General features: G+C 46.3%; 2 protein-coding genes and 1 long non-coding RNA gene across 4 annotated transcripts in view; 1 reads left to right on the top strand and 2 right to left on the bottom strand.

Moving 5' to 3' along the window:
• Nucleotides 1–19299, bottom strand: part of LOC309624471 — a 614280-nt gene that overhangs the window by 404704 nt on the left and 190277 nt on the right. The window lies entirely within an intron of this gene.
• On the bottom strand, nt 3578–15727 carry ISL1 (ISL LIM homeobox 1). Of its 2 annotated transcripts, none has more exons than XM_082382980.1 (6): nt 15472–15727; nt 14465–14654; nt 11472–11731; nt 9355–9641; nt 7942–8109; nt 3578–6481 (listed from the first exon to the last, which is right to left on the bottom strand). In XM_082382980.1, the coding sequence occupies exons 1-6, from the start codon at nt 15497–15499 to the stop codon at nt 6467–6469; spliced, it is 948 nt and encodes a 315-aa protein (XP_082239106.1). In that variant the 5' UTR covers nt 15500–15727; the 3' UTR covers nt 3578–6466. The 2 variants fall into 2 exon arrangements, with proteins under 2 accessions (XP_082239106.1, XP_082239105.1); XM_082382979.1 differs by having other exon boundaries at nt 3578–5905; nt 15472–15717.
• On the top strand, nt 15569–17689 carry LOC309624659 (uncharacterized protein; the record flags this gene model as incomplete). Its single annotated transcript, XM_082382981.1, has 2 exons — nt 15569–17459; nt 17669–17689. One exon carries the CDS (start codon nt 15569–15571, stop codon nt 16199–16201), a length of 633 nt encoding a protein of 210 aa, XP_082239107.1. The 3' UTR covers nt 16202–17459; nt 17669–17689.

Here is a 19299-nt window from a genome sequence, read left to right as displayed (position 1 = left end):
CCACCCGGTGTCCGAGGCCCACCGCCACGCAGAACGGCCCGGCTCGGGGCCGAGAAAACAAATGACTGCTTTGCGGCCCTCCCCATTAAACAATAAAGCGAGCTGTAAAGCCTCAGGTGCCGTGTTTGTTGTGCCGTCTGCGCCGCGCTGTGGCTCCGGCCGGGGCGAGCCGAGCGCAGTGGGCCGGGGAGCGCCTCTTCGGCTGATTCCAGGGAAAGATAAGGAGCCGCCGAGCCACCAGCTCTGTCTAGACTCGCGACCTCACAAGTCAAGCGCCTTGTTTGGATTAGCCCTCCAGATCTGCCAACCTGATCAACCCCTGAAAGAGAAGGGCCCAGCAACACCCTTTTTTCCTCTCCCGGACCACGATTGTCCCTGCTTTAAGGGATCAAGGGCTGACTTGCCTGCGGGAGTCATGGGGCTGGTTAGACCGGTGTCGGGTCCCCCATTCCTAGCACCCACCCACCCCAAACCCGAGTGCAGCCCGGCTCTGCCCTGCCCACTGGACATGGGAAACGCTTTAGAGGGGAGACCACTAGGAAGACTGGAAAAATAAGTTGCCAACCCAATCAAATCCACAAATAACATCACCCTGAAATGAGCACGAACTTTTGCTCAGTGGAAGGGAAAGAGGGTCCAAGGCGTGGAGAGGGCTGAGCGGAATCTCCCCGTAGGGCTCTCGTAAAGCTCAGGTCAAGGTGCCTTTCTTCCCATCTGGTGAAAAGCAATCTTACCCCCAACTTTCCCCCCTAATCTTAGGCGTCCTCTTTTGGAGAAAAAAATGGTTTTCTTTTTAGAACGCTTTGCTTATCATTGCTGAGCGCTTTTTCAGAGGCATAATTAAGCAGGAAGATTTGCAAAATAAATGTTAAAAAACTAAAAAGAATGAAGTACTATGAAGTGCGGCTCCGGGAGAGGCTGGCTTCTCCAAGGCATAGAAACTGGCTTCTCGGAGCCAACAGCTTAAGCGCCATAAAAATTAAAGGATGTGATAGTAACAATGCTCACAGCAAACACTCAGCAGCCTTCCCTCCTGCCCCTCCCCCTCCTTCGCTCCCTGTGAACCAACTTCTCTGTCTACACTTCAGAAGTCTCCGGGAGGTGTGGAGAGATCCTCCATCACGACTTGGGACATTGTAAGCTGTGAAGTTTATGTTTGTGGCGCCTGGGCTCAACCAGCCATTCAGTGGCTTGCTCGGTTATCAAGAAAACAACAATCAGAAAAGATCAGTAAACAGAATCGGCTGCCAGCGCCCCGAATTAACTACTTACACTTTAGTTTAAAAATACCCACTCACACTGTACAAGTTAATTGTTTTTATTTTAAATAATTAATGAGAATTCAAGATTTGCAGCCATTTTTTGAAAGTAACACTTTTAAAATAAAGGCACAAAAATAATCCCCTCCCCCTTTCTCCCAGAGCCCCCAAAGAAAATTTGACTTGCCTTGTTGTGACATAATCTTTAATTGTTGATTAGCAGCGAGGAAGTAAACAGCCCTTAATGAATAGAACCCAAGCATAATTTGGATTATAAATCTCCTTTACAAAAGTTGACTAAACTGAACTTTACAGATAAGAAAACAAGTACTTTCTGCTTAGTTTACTTGTATTAGAGGGGAGATTAAACTCAAACTGGCTGGGTTCCATCCAAACTTAGCTCTTCTGGTGGTATGGACCTAGTTTTTACTTTTTTTTCCTCTTTCTTCTTTTTTAAGAAAAAGGAAAAGGCTAAGTAAATCCACATGGGGCTTATAAGAGATATTTCAATGAGATCGATCTTATGGCTTAAAAATTCAAGGTGCTAGAAAAATGCCAAGTACTTTGAGGTACCTCAAAAGCACATTGTGTCTTTCTGGCTTTTAGCCAAAAGGATAAGATAGAGCAAAAAGGGGGTCAATAGATAGGTTTAACAACTTGATCAGGGTGAAGAGCCGCAGAGCAACACAAAATCATCTTTTTAATCTTGAATTCCAAAAAAGTTGTGAATTGGGAAGTGGGTAGACACACCCACACAGAATCTCAAATAACCAGAAATGTTATTTCAATGAAGAAAAAAAATCTCTTCAAATATGATTCTAACTTAGAAAGGACCTTTTTTTTTTTTTAATGGTAAGAAAAGCCAGGTCCATTTGATGAAAGGAAAAGACAGAGACAGTAAACTGATACAGAGGGTTATTGCTCTGAACAACAGGGAGAAAAAAATCCTGTCTTTTTAGGAGTATAGATGTTGATATAGATTCCCTGATTTAAGGAGAGCGTCCTGGATGTTTTTAGTTGCATTAAATTTTAGCTTGCAGAAGCTGGAGGAAATGAGTCATAATGTCCAGAAGGAAGAATTCAGAGTAATAAGGGGAGGGAGGATCAAAGATAATGGCAAACAGGAGGAATTTCATTAGAAGAGCACCGCTCAAAATTCGGTCTCCAGAGGTGTGCAGGGAAAAGGAGAGTTATGTGCAAAAGATGGTTTGCAAACAAGAAGACATTTCAGCTACACATTGTAGAGCACATGCTGAGGAGTCTAGAAGGGAACACACCTTTCATATGAATAATACAAGAACTGGAATGCTATCGACCCATCAATCCATTCTCAGCCATCAGGCAACATATATCTTGAATCTAGCAAGTGAAACCAAATCATTCAACACTTCCCTCCCAAATTACTGTACTTAAATTCGAGCTGTGGACTTCAGAACAGACTGACATCTATATATGTAAAACATTATCTCCCCACACACAAACCTAATCTCAGAAATAAATGTCAGCATGAAAAACCATCACAAAGGTGTGTGCCTCACTTAAGTACCTCTATTGCATTCAAACCCTAAATAAAGTTTTTTTCCAAGTCCTAATGTTTTCAAAAGTGTCAACTAAAGGCTATGGTTGGGAAATGGAACTTAATGGTTTTCAAACCAGGGCTTGGGCTATCAGTAACTCTGCATTCCTGACACCAGTATTCATGTTGTACCTGCCATCCTTGCACTTATTAGTTAGTCGTCTCAGGTATGACGGTGAGCAAAAAGGGAAATCAAAGACAGGCGAATAGAAACAGTGAATGGGAATCTGGAAAAGTCAAGTCTGGTGCAAGAGATTAGAGGAGAGAGACGGGACAGAAAAGAAAAAAAAGAAGAAGAAGAAGGAGAAGAAGAAGAAGAAGAAAAAGAAAAAAGGCCTTTCTTGGAGAAGATCCGTGTGAGATAAGACATAACTCTTGTTTTTCTCAACAGATGACTACAAGCCATTATTACTGCCGGCCAAATTATTACCCCTCTGTCAAGAATTAGACACAACAATCAAAGTAATCAACGGGCATGTCTAATGCACTGTAACATTTTCAATGCAAAGTTTGTTTTCTCTCTGCCCCCACCACGTTAGAGCCTGTAATTAACCCCTTATGTAGGACAAAGCCAAACAAAAGCCTAATTGAGGCTCGTTTCCCGACTTGCGGCAGGTTTGGAGAGGGTGAAAGCGACTGGAGAGCTGGGGAGACGCGGGGCTCCCGGGGCTCCAGCCCGGCCTCTGCCCCGCTCGCCGTCAGGGGTCCTAAGGGGCGCACGCCACGAGACACACCATTAGGGTACGTTAGCTTTCGTATTTATTACGAGTTGTCAGATGTTTAAAAAGGCATTACACTCGCGCGTACAAATGCATTCAGTTTGTAGAGAGCCAAAGTATCATGGGGGGAGGGGGGAGGGGAGGAGAGGAGACAGGATGGAGCCCCAAATCCTCACTCTACACCCACAAACGAACCGAGAAGCCTGATTTCGAACAGGACCATTTCTCCTTCCCTGGGTTCTGGCTCTGGCCCAGGAGCCGCTGCTAAATGCCAGCGGGCAAGGTGTTAAGAGCGCACGTCCACGAAACTCCGACCGCACGCAACCCGGACCCCTGCCCCTAGAAGGCGGTTCCCCATCTAGTCCCCGCCGCCCCCCTCCGCCCTAACCAATCACCCTCGTAAGGTTTTGGGGGTCGGAGTTAAGAGAGAAAGAGAGAAGGGGAGGGGGGGTAGGAAACAAGTTGGAGACGGTGGGGCAGGAGAGGCAAGAAAAGACACCCACTGACTGGTCTGGGAACTGGTGAGAAAACTCCCCTCTCTCCGTCTGGTCTTCCTGCGCAAATAAAGCAGCATTTCTCAAACGGCTGACAGCCGCCACTGGTAAATAATGGTCATACTTCACTGGCTAGGCAGAAAGCCTCTCTTTTAGCGAGAGCTTATACTTGAAATATGGGTCATTTCAACGACCCTAAGCAGAAGACTTTGGTATAAAGCACTCTAAGAAGATAAAAATAGTGACTCAGGATCAAAATCCATTTTAAGCAGGACCCTCTTCCTATTTTGGGTGGGATGGGGTGGGGTGGGATGGAGGGTAGGGCAAGAAAAGAGACAGGAGGAAAGAAAGGTGGGAAACAGGACAGAGGAAAGCATCTCATTTTCAAAAAACCAGTAACATTATCACAGCTGAGAGCTAAAGGCTTCCAACCAGTTTTGATCCAACTATTGAAATGCAAACTTGCAATTTCAACCTTAACTATCTGCAATAAAATATCATACCTATTATATGTCAGTTTACCCCGATTCACATGCAGTCCTTAATTTCAGACATTTTAATGACTTAACTTGTAAACATATAAAAGAGGGACCCTGGATCATTGTGTTTATTTATTTATCTATGCCAAACATTTATTGGTGAAATAGTCCTGAAGATATAATTCTACATATGGCGCTTTGATTTCACATAATATTTAAGAAAAAAGACAAAACACATAGAATTAGACATATAATTCAAAGACCACGGTACAACCTTTATCTTTTTTTTTACTTCAGCAAACAAAAAATAATGTCAAATGACATGAAAAGTGGCAAGTCTTCCGACAATAAATAATAAATTACTTTATAATTTTTGCAATGCAAGAGCAAACAAAAAAAAAAGTTTCCTTTTTTTCCTCTTTATTTCCAGAGAGAGCGAAAACAGTCATTTTAACCAATAACTATACACATCTTTGGGGGAAAAGTTCTTGGACAGACACAAGTCAAACACAATCCCGAGACGCTTGTGGCAAAATAGAGGTAACCTTGTTGCAATGCTTTATAAGTTGGTTTTTAAATCTGAATTCAAAAACCTTTAAAGTCGCTTCAGACTTCTTGATAGAGGATGGATCTCAAAAAAAAAAAGATGGGGAGGGGCAAAAGGAAAAAAGAAATCAGCTACAGGACATGCTAGAGACCCAGGATTTCAATTAACCCCTTGTTAAAGTCAACTAAAAACATTGCAAACCAACGCAGCTCCACCTTCCTGAAAGGACTCTTTCAGCCAAAGAGGCCAGTTTCTCTTCCCGCTCATTTGCTGGAGCTCCTGTGTGGCAAGGCAATGACCAATATAGAAACAGCACCATTCAGAAAAAGATGGACTAGAAAATCTCTATTTCTGCTTTTCTCTAGATGTGCAGTGAAACGAAAATGCTTTTTTTGAGATCCTTGAATATAAATCCTCTACGTTTTAAAAACGTCTTTTTTTTTTTTTTTCAGTACTCCTAAGGTCATTGGATAGCATTATGTTGGGTTTGGGTTTTGTTTGTTGTTTTAATTCTAGTAAAATCCCATGATTGTCTTCACAGTGTTGCTACCATATCACCTTGTCATTAAAACAGACTTCGTGCGTTTCATGGAGCATTCATTTCTTGATTCAGTTTTTATTGACTGGGTCGTTAAATACTTTTGTTTCGGAGTTCAACATTATAATTTCCCACTTTCTCCAACAGGGAAAAAAATACGTCTGAATGAATGTTCCTCATGCCTCAATGGGACTGGCTACCATGCTGTTAGGTGTATCTGGGAGCTGAGAGGACATCGACGCTACTTCACTGCCAGTGGAATTAGAGCCCGGTCCTCCTTCTGAAAAATTGACCTGCATAGAAGGTTAAGAAATGAATAAAGGAGGCTGTGATCGTATTCACAAAAGGATTATAAACTTGTCCTCTGTGTGTGTGTGTGTGTGTCTGTGTGCAGAGACAGATATATAGATAGAGATATCCGCATATATAATTGAATTTTAACAGACTTAAAGAAAGCCTACAAGGAAAAGAACTTGGGAAGAAATCCTCTCGCTTTCCCATCTTCCAAGAGATCTCTGTTTTAACTGAAACTGAATTCCCAACATTATGTTGCATTGAATTATTTAAGAACAAATGTGTTTCCCACTGTAAAATGGCATCGCAACTCTACCATGCATGCTCGAAATAAAATTATCCTGCCGGCTACGTGTTGCCCTGGGAGCAGGCGAGTTCTCAGTCTCTAGGCATCAAAGCCTCTCTTCTTGAGTTGGAAAATCCATAACACGCCGCTCAGATCGTGTGACGGGGGATTCAGAGGAGACTCCACAGAACAATGATTAACTCCTCAGAGGGTCCACAGCGTGGCCTTTCTTCCTTGTTGTTGGTCCTGCTGCCTTTTGGCCTCTTTCTCTCTTTCAATCAGGCTCTTCCTTCCGAGAGGAGACCCATATATTATAATGTTATCCACACTATAAATATCTGGCTCCTTCTCTTAAGCCGAAAGTATTGTGTTGCTGTTGTAAACCTTCTTCTCCACTCTGCTCCCAACACCTCCCCATCCTCGGCTTCCCTTCCACTGCTCTCAGCTGACACTAAAGTTTCAGGAGGTGCAAACACTTGGCTGGCCTGAACCCTCCCCTTACCCGCCTTCTATGATCCAAATAACTGGTAAGATTAGCCTGACAGTAAAAATGAGTTCTTTTTCCTAATTCCAGGGTCTGCCTTCCTTGCTATCTTATTGAACTTTCCCACTGTGAGGCCAAGGGACTTCTCAAATTTGCCTCCTCTAGACTGGCCCACTTGCAAACAGACACCTGGGCCAAGCCCTTTTAACCACTGCCTGTGGCCCATTACCCAACTGTTGCCACAAAGAAAGAAAATGCCCTCCAGGTAAATGTGAGGGTAAAAAGTTAACCTCACTTCAAGCTTTATTTTCAAAGAAAGGAACAAGTTTTTCGGATGGATCTTGTTTTATAGAACAAGATCCTACAGGGCTGTTTACTACTTAAGAAAAAAAACCGTATGTGTACATATATCATCTCACAAAAGATATATACTTAATAATCTTAGTTATCTTCACCCAGGTGAAAGGTGAGTTGAGTTTTCTCTTCTCTGCATGTGTAGAACATATTAACACTAAAACCGGTTTTCACATTATTATCTCTCTGATTGGTAGAACTCAGGTTCCTTTTGCTATACATGCCCCACAGTATGTGACTGTGTATGATATTTGAACTTATACACTAAAAAAATGTTTAAGCAGTCCTACATTTTAGATTAAGATATAGTCCCAGAAAGAGATATAGTCACAAAAAGTATCAATCATATCTTTGAATAACTGAACTCTTTATTGATATATTTGAATAGTGCACGATAGGTGCCTGCTGACCATCGATAATAACATTGATTATGTATTACAACACTGATTATTATTACAATCACCTTGATTTAGGTCCTTAACTATACCATGCTCTAGGAGCTGAGAAGGGAGTAAATTTACTGGCTACTGATCAAAATGCCAAGGTGATCTCTAATGTCCCTTCTGACGCTACAAGTCGAAGATGTATGATTCTGCAATCCAGGATACCTTCCCACGCGTGTCTATTTAGTTAGGCACCTTGAAGTTAATCCCTCAGAACAGGCCTGATTGATAGAAAATTCAACCTATATGGTCAAACTATGAACTCTCACAGAAAAGACTCACGAGAGGTTTGTTTTCCTTGCGTGCTTGCCTCCTCTCTCCAACACACCCCCTTCGTCTCTCCCCAACCCTGGGGACAGGCAGCACCCTCCTCGCTAACCCCCCCAGAATCTTCCCTTGTGTGACAGTTTAACCAGAATCTCCTTTCTTTGGAGATTCAGCCTCCCCACTCTGGGAGCTGACACTTACCAGTTGCTGAAAAGCCGGCTGATCTATGTCACTCTGCAAGGCGAAGTCACTCAGTACTTTCCAAGGCGGCTGGTAACTTTGCACCTCCACTGGGTTTGCCTGTAAGCCACCGTCGTGTCTCTCTGGACTGGCGGCCACCATGGGAGTTCCTGTCATCCCCTGGATATTCTGTGAATAGGTCCCCCCCAAACCCAACATGTTAATGAGCAAACTCCCTCCCTCCATTGTCTGTGCAGGCTAAGCAAATATACCCTGGCATTATCTTATCTATATAGTGGCCTTTATTGACTCAGTTAATCTGCTACGCGTATGGATATTAGCCAGGGTTCAGTTTTGTGTTATTACGTTTTGTTCTTCTGTTTCTGTGGGCTGGACTATTAGGTCGGCTTGGACCTTATTAAGCGAAATTCTGTCTCGACTTTCTTCTTTCCCCTTAAATCCACTGTTCATCCCAATTCCGCCCGTCTGCCTTTCCAGGCCATAGCATCTCAGTGGAAAGCTGAGGCAGGATAGGCCTCCCTTCAGCCTCTAGACATGGTGGTTTTCTGGGCAGTTTGTTAGTCAGATTTGGGGGTAGATTTTCTGCAGGCAATTCTCCGGGAGCCAACCCCGACTCCCAAGCATTTGGGTCTGGCCGCTATTGTGCTATTATGCACTAACCAACTTAGAAAGTGCCCTGGCCCAGGCTTGGCGAGTCTGCCAAATTTAATGACAGCAGGTTTTATGGCATTTAAATATAAGGCCTAAGCAGTAAAAAGCACAAAAAAAAAAAAAAAAAAAAAGCAGGTTGTCGGGGGGGCAAGAAAGAAACTCTTTAGTTTAACTTAACCAGGAGGCCTGCCAGTTGGGTGCCGCTCTGGGCCAGGGATGGTAGTGGGTAATAGTGCCAGGGGCCTGACATCTCTGGAGACCTGGGCTTGACCTGGAGCAGAGGGTGCCCTGTTTTCACGGGTCACCTTGGGGCACTTCGCCCGCCTGGGGGCTCTGCTGCAGGCTGCGCACCAGGGACGCCGGGGTGACCCTGGATTAAAAAGGAAGCCAAGGAGTGGTCCCGTCCTCCTCTGGGCTGCCTGAGGAACTGATGACCGGAACTTTGGCAAAACCAGCGCCAGGCCTCACTGCCCACGGAAGGGGCGACGGCCCTTCCGGATCCGGGATGGGGCGAGGCTGAAGGGCACGAGCCCACCCCCGGGGGCTGGGGCCTCCCGGAGCAGCGCGGGCCGCGGTGTGGCCACTGGGCCGGGCACCGGTGGGGGGGCCTCTCCCCGGGGCAGGGGGGAGGGGGAGGGGCCGCCAGTGCCGGGTCCTGCTCCGGAGCCGGAGGGAAACGGCGCCGGCCCACCTGGGCAGCCGGCACGCACGCCTCCTCGGCTTCCCCCTGTCGTCCCCTGCCCGGGCCCCAGGGCCACTCACAGTTTTGTCATTGGGCTGCTGCTGCTGGAGCTGCTTCATCATGATGCTCCGCTTCTTGTCCTTGCACCGCTTGTTCTGAAACCAGACCCGGATCACGCGGGGACTGAGGCCGGTCATCTCCACCAGTTGCTCCTTCATGAGCGCGTCGGGCCGGGGGTTGGCGGCGTAGCAGGTCCGCAAGGTGTGCAGCTGCTTCTCGTTCAGCACAGTCCGCACGCGGGTGGTCTTCTCTGGCTGCTTGTGGACGTGGGGCCGCAGGGCCGGCTGCCGGGCGGAGATGGGCTCGGCTGCGGGGCAAGGGGTGCCGTGAGCGGGCCGGGCTGCCCGCCCGCGCCGCTCCCGGACAATGGGCGGCTCTCTGCAGCCTCGACAGACAAAGCAGGGGCGGCAGAGGTGGGGGTAAGGGGCGCGAAAGGGAGAATAAAATCTCGCTCTCTAATCTCAGAGGTCAATGCTCAGTAATCCGGGCCCGGAAAGCAGCCTCCGCCCCTGCTCGTGTCAACAGGGAGTCAGCAAAGGGGCGCACGTCTCAGGGCCTGTCCCCCTGCTCACAGCAGGGGCGGCATCGTTCTGCCTTTTTCTCCTCCCTCCTCGCCTTTTCTAGTACCCGGACTGGGCCCAGGTTACACCGAGTCCACCCCCCCCCCACCCCCAACTCACAGGCGGTACTAGGGAAGGAAACGCAGAACACCCCAGTGACAGCCAGAGACACTACCCCAGCGGGATGCCGGCAGCGCAAAGGCTGAGGAGAATTCTGACAGAGAGCTTGAACTTCAGTCCCCAGGGTACAGTTGTATCAAGGGGATAAAGAAATTCGGGATTTCGGCCATCTCTCCAGCCTTTGATCTTTCTTAGTCTACCTGGATCTACTAAATCTACCTGGACGTTCCTGATGTGATCTGATCCCAAGAAAAGGAAAACCGAAACTCTTTAGAGCTGCCCGGCCTCTAGAGAAAAGACAGCTGGGGAGTGTTCTGGCTCCTGACTCCCTCCCAATACTTCGGCCTCTTCTGTGCTTCCCACAGCAGAGCACAGGTTGCACCTAACAGAAGTTGCCACCTCTGGCTTTGCCCCCCTGCAAGCTAAGTCACAAATCCCCCAGGACGGGATTCTTAGAGCTGCCAGAGAGCAGAGGAGGAAGAGTTGTAGTTTTCTCACAGCCAGAACTCAGGGCGAATTGACACTTTAAAAATGCACAGGGCAGATTTATCAAGACCGGAAAGCAGGTTTGGAAACATTGTCTGCCTTCTTACCTGTGGCCCACCTCCTGGCCATCCTTGCTCTATTTCTACTCTCCTTCCTGGGGCAAAGGCCCTCAAGATCTGTTTGTTACAAATCCTGCACTTTCCAGGACCCCCGGGGGTCAGGTCAACACCTATGGGGTCAATTTCGTGTCACAGCAACAGGCCCGAAGATGAAATTCTCACCAAATCAAGTAGAATGAACGGTTTAAAGAGGGAGGCTCCCTTTTAAAAGGCAATTACTGCAGATAAGCTTGTTGACAGTTTTAAATTACGGCTCTGTGCAAAGGCTTGCAATTATTAAAACTGTATCTTTTCAGGCCCACTCTCTCACAAAGGGATACAAATAAAATTTTAAAATATTTTGGAGTGGGGGGCAGTTTGCAAGGGAAAAGGAATTGAGAGGCTGAATAACTTGAGGCCACCTAAGCTTCCTTCATTGGGTTAAAGGAGGAAGCTCCAGGGGCCCAGAGCTCCACCCCTTTAATTAGGCAGCGGCGGGCAGACTACCTGGCGGGGAGCTGAAGCCCGTTTTCAGTTAAGCCGCGTTTTGGAGGCCAAGGGGAACTGGAAGTACTGTTTGGGCGTGTGCATACACGTGTGCCCAAGCGGTGTACATTCACGGGCACCCACATCTAGACACACAGACGTGTAGCTGTGCTGGGGGGAGTCAAGGGAGACAGTGAGGGCATTGAACCTTGCTGCGAAAGAGTGAAGCGCGGTGCAAACCGCACCCAGAACCCTCCGTTTCCGACCGCAGCAACCGCCGCAAGGGTCCCAGGGTTGCTGCGGCCGCTGGCGCGCTGGCAGGGGAGGCGCTGGCCTCGCCTGGCGCCTGCCTCCCCGAGGAGGGCCTCCCTCCGCGCCCAGGAGTACCTGCCATTTGCAGCGGCCGCGCCGGGTGCAGGGGGCTGAGCGGGTCGCCGGCGCCCAGGCTGGCCCTCTCCACCACGTCGTGATCCGCGCGGCAGAAGAGCCCGTCCTCCCGCAGCGCGAACTCGTCCCCGGGGATGAGCTGGCGGCTGCAGGCCACGCAGCGGAAACACTCGATGTGGTACACCTTGGAGCGGGCGCGCATCACGAAGTCGTTCTTGCTGAAGCCGATGCTGCACTTGGCGCATTTGATCCCGTACAACCTGCGCGGGAGCCGGGCCCGGGGCGGGAGGGAAGCACAGAGAGAGGGGGGTCACTTCAGGCGGGCGCTGCCCCCGACCCAAGGTCGCTGGCAACCTCGGCCACAACGCCCGGAGACACTGAAATCAGCATTCGCAGACAATCTGGGAATGGGAGGGTGGAAATGATTAGATTTCTCTCGTTTCCCGCTCCATTTCCCTTTCCTATGAGCTTCTGTGTCTCGATCCGTACCTCTTAGTTGAAAACGCCCAGTCCAAACTAACGAAAAATGTTTGACGTCTTGGAAGCCTGGGCCGCTGCTCTGCGACCAGTCCAGGGTGGCCCTTGCCGCTCTTGGCAGGAAGGGGTCCAGGGGGACTCCGGGAGTCACTGGCCCCAAATTTTCGCCTCCCTATCCCCCAATTTCTGCTGCTAGAAACGTCTCTAAAACTGCAACCCAAATCCTCCTTTCAAAAGAAAATGAGGTTATGGAATGAGATTGTCACCCCACTCGGTTTGAAAACACACAAATGCACAGGCAGAAGAACAAAATGAAACCTCTGAGGGTTTCCAGAGCCCTTTCTGCACAAGCCCACTGCACTTTTCCCCAGCTAAAGATCTTTTCCTCAGGCAGCAATGTTAACAGAAAGTTTCCTCTCCCTTCCTCCTTTTACTATTATTTTAAAAATCTGCTTTGATTCCCTCCATCTTTTTCAAGTTGCTGAAGCATCTACCTTTATTTCAGTTTGTTTGAGAACCTTGACCGGACAGAAAAATGAAAAGACCCACTCCTAAGGTCTTCCTCACTGATGATCTTTCTTTACCAAGAGACAATCCTTGTAGGTTTCATCTAGAGGCTCTGCCCTGGCCCCCTCTCCGCGTTATCACTAATAACCAAAGCAGGAGCGTTCCTACAAACAGAGGGAATGGAGGAGAGGAAAAGACCTACACAAAGGGGGGGGGGGTAAGAGGGGGAGCCTCGCTCCCCCAAGGGGGGAAAGGCATTCGGAAATCTAAACGGTCTCTCTGTTCTGCTTTTACAACTACAGGATTTCAAAGGGACACACACACTTGCACGCGCACACACACACACAGTTGAAAGAGTGGAGAAGAAAATGTAAAAGAGATTGGTTCCTTCCACTAACGTTTAGCCAGAATTAGGCACAAGCAGGTCTGAATACAATTGAGCAAATCACTATCTCCACAGGAGTAAAGCTACTGCTGGGGTTGAGAAGTGAGCTCTCCTTCTCCAGAATCTCCAGGTCACAAACCAATCAAGTAAACAATTGAAAATGGCTCATTTGTCAGAGGTTAGAAGGTAGATTGAAAAGTTTTCCCTCCCTCCGCCTACTCTATGTGAGATCTTCCACTTCATAGGATGAGGACTTTACCTTGCCTGTGACCAAACAATTTGGAAAATCCCTCCCCCTTCCTCTAGCTCCCCACTTCCCCTCTTTCCTCCTGTTCTCCTCCCCCACCATCAAAGTATTAATAAACTTTTTTTTTCTGCACTGTTCAGCTTTATTAAAATTACAGTCTCCACTTCATGGTTTTAAAATAAGAAAAAACACTGCACACTAAGTGAGCAGGAAAATATTGTAACTGCATACTTAAATCACAGCTAAACTTTAAGGTAAGTTCTAAGCTCGATAAACTCTATGACTTACAGAGCTAATTACTTGTTAACAGCCACTGGAGAACTTATTTTTAAATATAATATTTTGATATTATTCGACATAATAACGAAGGTGTTATCTCTTTTGTTTTGTTCTTAAAACAATAATATTTTCTTTGGAAATTCTACTTCCTTCCTAAGGCAGAAAATGAAGTTTCTGACATATGTATACACAAGTCAGAAAATTTGAGATTGGCAAAGCATGAAGTTTAGACGCAGAATAAATTGAAAGAAAAAAATTCAGAAAGTTCCTTATGTGGTTTTATTCTTGACAGTAAGGGCAATTCGCTCATTTTATCAGTTACCAGATTTTAATGTGAGAAAGGAAGCTGTTCAATTATCTAAATATACCAATTGTTCGTAGACAGATGATGGGCAATTTGATCTGCTCTGTCTAATTCATCAGCTCAGATAAGATAAGAAAGAAGACAGTCAGATGTCACCAAAGGGTTAATATTTAAAAAGATTAAATTTCCGGTCTTTTTTACAGAGAATATTTGTGTTGGTTTTTAAATTTTCCAGGCAGGAGTCCTTACCCTAAAAGTAAAAGGGCAATATCTCTATTTGCTCTTTCAAAGTACATCTCTAAATATGCTTAGGTCAAACTATTTCACCTATTGCATTGACATCTCGGAAGAATCTGGAAGTTACTAATAAAATACTTAATTAAAATAAATAAAAAAAGAAAAAACATTGCATGATACAATAAACACTAACCAACCTTTGTTTTTTAAGCTTAGAAACCCCAACTTTTCCATCTTGAATTTTTTGTTTGTTTTGGAAGGGGGAGGGTAACAGAGGAAAATAATTTGAGCATCACAAATTCCAAGAGCAATTATACAAGCTTCAATGCCACATAATTTATGGGAACTACTATCGAGTTTCGCGGGGGTTTTTTTCCCTCTAAAAAGTAAAATGAACAGCATAGGTTAATTTACATATTACACTTACAAGGGTAACTTTTGCACGCTGGAATCCATTAAGGCAAACTTCACCAAAGGACAAAGCCACACGAAATAATAACGAATGGGGAGAGAGAGGGAAATCTCACAAAATTAAGGAAGCAGTATAAATGGCGTACCTGATATAATCTCTTTTACAGTAGGTTTTCCCATCTCTAACAAAGCACGTACAGCTCTCGTCCAAATACTGATTACACTCCGCACATTTCAAACATGCCGCATGCCATTCCAAATCCGGAGAAACCCTCAGAATATACTGATCGTGAATTTGATTGCCGCAACCAACACATAGGGAAATCAGACGTTTTTCTGAAATGAAAATAAATACATGATTGACTAACCGTTTACTTCCTACAGAGATAAACACACTTTTAGTGTCGTTCTCTTATAGGGCGTACTCCGGGAGTTTTTTTTTTAAGAGTATTGCACTTTGGGATGGTAATTGGAGTGTGCCATCAAAACCCTGACTCATTTTTAAAAGGAGGTGGAATATATGTAAAATGTAGATTTGAATAGTCTACATTTGTAAGCCTAGCACGCAATCAAACCCGTTCATTTTGTATTTCTTTTTCCTCCCTCCTCCCTCTTTGCCATAATCATTGGGAAAGATTATGGATAAGTCAAGTCAAAGAAAAGGTTTTGACTAGAAGCGTTAAGTGAACGCAGGGATGTCTATATTTTCCATGAAGCACGCTCTTAAATAGCACATAGGACTGGAAATTGTTAGCAAGAGCAGACATCAATACAGTTGTCACTCGTTCTCTTTTGCAAGTCTAATGCTAATTCACATCTCCGGGTATTGTACTTGCAGGCAGACCTTTGCAACAGAATAACCTTCTCGGAGAGCTCAGGATTCCCGAGGAGGAAACCACCGCTTAGCACCAGAAGGCTAGGGTTTTGGAGGGCACGCAGGAGAATTCAAACACAAGGTACGATCAGTTTCCCGAAGATCAGAACCGACAGCAAGCATGCAGGCGTGGCGGCAACAAGAAAAAGCCACCTTCTCTCTCTCTCTCTCTCTCCAAGCAATGACTCGAACTCCGAAGAGCCCTTGGCACCCTTGCCTGAGAGAGACCCCCGCACAAGAACAGCACACCGAGCCCCACAAGGTAAAATCGCCTCTTACTTTTTGGTGGATCTCCCATGTCTCCCATATCTGTAACAGGGAGTAATGTCCACAGTGAAATGGTGGTTGTACAGTTGGTGAACAGCCCACAGAGAGGATGCTGGAGCTGTGGCTAAGTGGGAAACAGTGGCCCCTAGGGTTGCCAAGGCTGAGAGAGCCGCTGCCCGGCTGCGCCGCGCCCTCGCGGATCGGGGAGTCCAATTTAAGCCGGCGGAGCTGGCGGAGCGGAGGCGCTGCGGCGGCGGCGGACTCGGCGCGGATCGGGCACCTCTCTTCCTTATCTCTTACTCAAACTTCTCTGCTCCAACTCAGCTCCATCGCCATTGGTCTGACGCAGCGCGCGGGGACGTCAGGCGAGCGCCTCGCCCATTGGCTGCGGGGCGCGCGGCGCAGCTGTTCTGATTATCATATTTCAGCCTCGCTGGTGCCGTGCGCCACTGATCGCTCAGCGAGCCCGCCGGAGAGGATTAGGGCTCCCGAGGCGAGTTGCTCGGGGTTCAGGCCGCTCTCCCCCGATGCTCGGGCGGCCCGGCCGCTCTGGCTTTTGGCTTCCTTCTCCTCCTCCTTCTCCTGCCCCCTCCCTTGCTCCTTCTCTGCCGTGTCGCCAGCGCCCTCGCCTCCTGTCGCGCTGCTCCTCTGCCCTGCGCTCCTGGGGTCCCCGCAGTCCGGCTGGCCGTGTTGCGCGCTGGGCTCACTTTTCCGCCGCCGGTGGCGAGTGGCTGGTGGGTAGGTCTTCCTGATGACGAGGTCCTTCCCGGGTTTTAGGAAGAGGGGCGACTTGGAACAGGCCGTTTGCCTCGTTTGGTTTCGCGCTTTGGCGCACAGCTCCGGGCCTGGCCGGGCTTTGCTGCCGGGGCGGGTGAGTTCCCGAACCGGCTGCGCATAGCGCGCTGGGAGCTGCCTAGGGGAAGACGAACCGGTCCTGGGATGAATAGATCCAGAGGAATTGTTCGCTGCTGCTACCCCACTACCCCGTTACCCCTGACCTCAGATCTCCAGAAACGTGGGGCGGGGGGAAAGGGGCGCTTCTTGCCTAAGCGGAAAATCAGGTTGGAAGCGCACAGGTAAAACCAAGCTGACTCCGCGGACTACTCTCTCCTTCCGACCCGCGAGGTCTGCTTTGCAGTTTAGAATTAGGAAGTGCACTAACCCGAAGCCTAAGTGCAAAGTGATCGGCCAGTAGTTTAAAGTTTGCAAAGCGATTATAGCCTGTCCAGTTCCTCTCTCTGCTGGTTTCCTGCCCTTTGTTTTTAAGCAAACGTGTGCAGTTAGCTGGTGGTGTTTGATAATTGTAAGGACAAGTCTCCACGTCTCTCTAGAGATTTTAAAAATGCGTCAGTCTAAGGGCGTGAGTTAGGGAGAGGTCTAACAGAAGAAGAGCGAAATACCTATTTCACTTCACTGGGTGTGTTTAATCATTTTCTCTCGGGAAACAACCTGGAGAGAGAAGAATGTTGGCTGCAACTCGCCGGTAAATAACTCTTTTCAATAATTTCTTACATGTTCCCGTCATATCTTAACCATCTCCCCAAAACAGTCACAGGAAGGCCACGAAGACTCCCCCCACCGCACTCCTCCAAAAGCTCCTAAATAGCTATTCCTTATCTAATGCGACTGCCAATTTTATCTAAAAAGGCCCGCAAACGCACGCAGTAGTAGGTTTAATTTCGGTGTCTTGTTGCCTTGAGAAAACCTGGTGTGTTAGGAAACTCCTTTCTTTGTATCATTCGCCAGATCTAGCCCTTGATAACAGCCATGAGCCCTTGGCCGGTCTCAGTGGCTCGGTTTACAGGGATATGCTTCTCCAGAGCGCAGAGAGAAACTAAGATGCTGAATTTCCTCCTGATATGGCTGGGGCTTTGCCAAGAACATGCATTTGTTTTGTTTTGTTTTCTCTCAAGGAAAATTTCTAACTGGATCTCATCCCTTCTGTTTTTATTGTATCAATAAGTTATATCAGAGTGCGTGTGTGAAATCGAAAGTTAGAGGTAGGTTGATACATTTACCAGATTGGGGGGGCGGGGTGTTTTTTGGTCATAGTTTCTAGTCTCGCTGGTATTATATGCGTGGAGCCTTTTGTTAGGCTGCTTTTGTAAAACTGATGCTGGTAATGACAACACGAAGCAAATCTTCCCAGCATACGGGTATGTTTCCTGTACAGATAACCAAGCTGACTCTAGTTTTTCTTTTAAAAGAGGTACTATATCTCCAGGAAGTAAATAGAGAATTTTAACCAATCATATTCCATCATGCCACCTTTATAACATGGAATTAAACAACGGAAGCTGCCAGAAGCCTGATGACTTATATTTGAGATCCAGAAAGCACCCTCACTATCCGTCCTCCTTCAAACCAGCCACGCACACAGTGTGGTATTTTAACTCCCTAAATTCATAAGCTATTCTAAAGAATTATTGCTGCTGATGATAGCAAGTCCAAATAGAAAAACTGGCATGTGGCTTGGAGGTAAACCGTTAGTAATAGGCAATTTTATCATAATGGTGAAGACAAGATGTTTTCCTTTCTTCAGCCCACACTGTTACTGTAAACAAGTATTTTCTTTAGAAGTTTCTAAGCTGTTAGAGGTAAAGGTCATGCAGAAGATACCTTCTGTCAAAGGGAGAAGTTTGAGGGAACCCAATTATGTTGTTCCATGATGGATGTACTCTGGAGTTCTGTGTGTCTGTTGCTAATACATTTTGCATTAAAATCAGTTAGGATAGCAGGCATTATTGTTTCACTTCACCTTGAAGTTCAAGTGCGATCACAGATTATTCCCGTTTGTTTAAATGATTTCTATACACACATTTAACGCATCAAATATATCTGTAAAAAAAATTTGTAATGTTTTTATAGAATACATCAAACTGTGATTAGCAATATTTCCCCCTCCCCGTATTTGATCACAGGAGCGACCTCTTGTGTTCAAAGGGGGGATTAGACCCTCTTGTCAAAAATGGATTCAATTTTGACCTTTGTATATTCTGTTAGGTCAAAAAATCTATCCTTAAAAACAGCAGTTGTGTGAATCCCGTTGTCAGCTCCTTTACTGGTGAGAGAAAAAAGAAGAATATGAGTTCTTATTAAGTATAGTTCCCATTACCTCCTGGCCATCCCAAATATATTTTAGTGTCTTTGAATATAAAAGGGATGCTAAGATTTAGTAAGTTCCACTTGAGTCTGTGGCATCCACCCACATGGGCTTGTACACACCTTCCAAAATGCAGCTTTTCCACCTAAAATGCCTGGTGGACTCTTACAGCTGCGCTTTGTGTGTTGTTGCTTTCTTTCTCTGCTTTGATTAAAATTTAAACACTCCACATCAAACAATGCCAAATACAGATTCCTAAACAAATATCATGTTCCCAAGCTATGTTTCAAATATCTAAATAGGCTTTAATTGCAATTGACAAGTAGCATTACATATTTAGGATTTATTTATTTCCCAACAACTTCTGGCAGATATAAGTGGATTTTAAGTAGGTTCTTTGGGAAATTATGTACGGTAAGGGGAGAAACTTTTTCCTCCCCAACTAACCAAGATTGGGAAGGAGAGGCAGCTTTAATCAGCTTTTCCTGAACTATGGATTTGTTTGGGAACTTATTCCCAGGGAGGTGATGCTCAGTTTAGCCCACATCAGGATCAGGCTTGAGAATAACGATTGGAATGCCGATCTCCACGAGTGAGGTGTTCAGATATAAATATATATATATATAACTGATGGATTTATATTTTCTGATATCCACAAATACATAACTTGGGGGTCAAAATGAAACATGGACATATTTTATTCACCTCAGAAGATAGGTATGGAATATATGTATATT

Source organism: Balaenoptera borealis (genome assembly GCF_965194805.1).
Source record: "Balaenoptera borealis genome assembly, chromosome: 2".
NCBI lineage: Eukaryota > Metazoa > Chordata > Mammalia > Artiodactyla > Balaenopteridae > Balaenoptera > Balaenoptera borealis.
Note: the sequence above shows the minus strand (reverse complement) of the source record. Positions and strands in the feature narration are given on the sequence as shown.

Coding starts and splice junctions, on each gene's coding strand:
- ISL1 (XM_082382979.1), bottom strand. CDS start 15,499: ATGGGAGACATGGGAGATCCACCAAAAA. Junction 14,655..15,471: donor CATGGGAGATCCACCAAAAA/GTAAGAGGCGAT, acceptor TTTTCATTTCAG/AAAAACGTCTGATTTCCCTA. Junction 8,110..9,354: donor AGCAGCCCAATGACAAAACT/GTGAGTGGCCCT, acceptor ACCTATTCACAG/AATATCCAGGGGATGACAGG.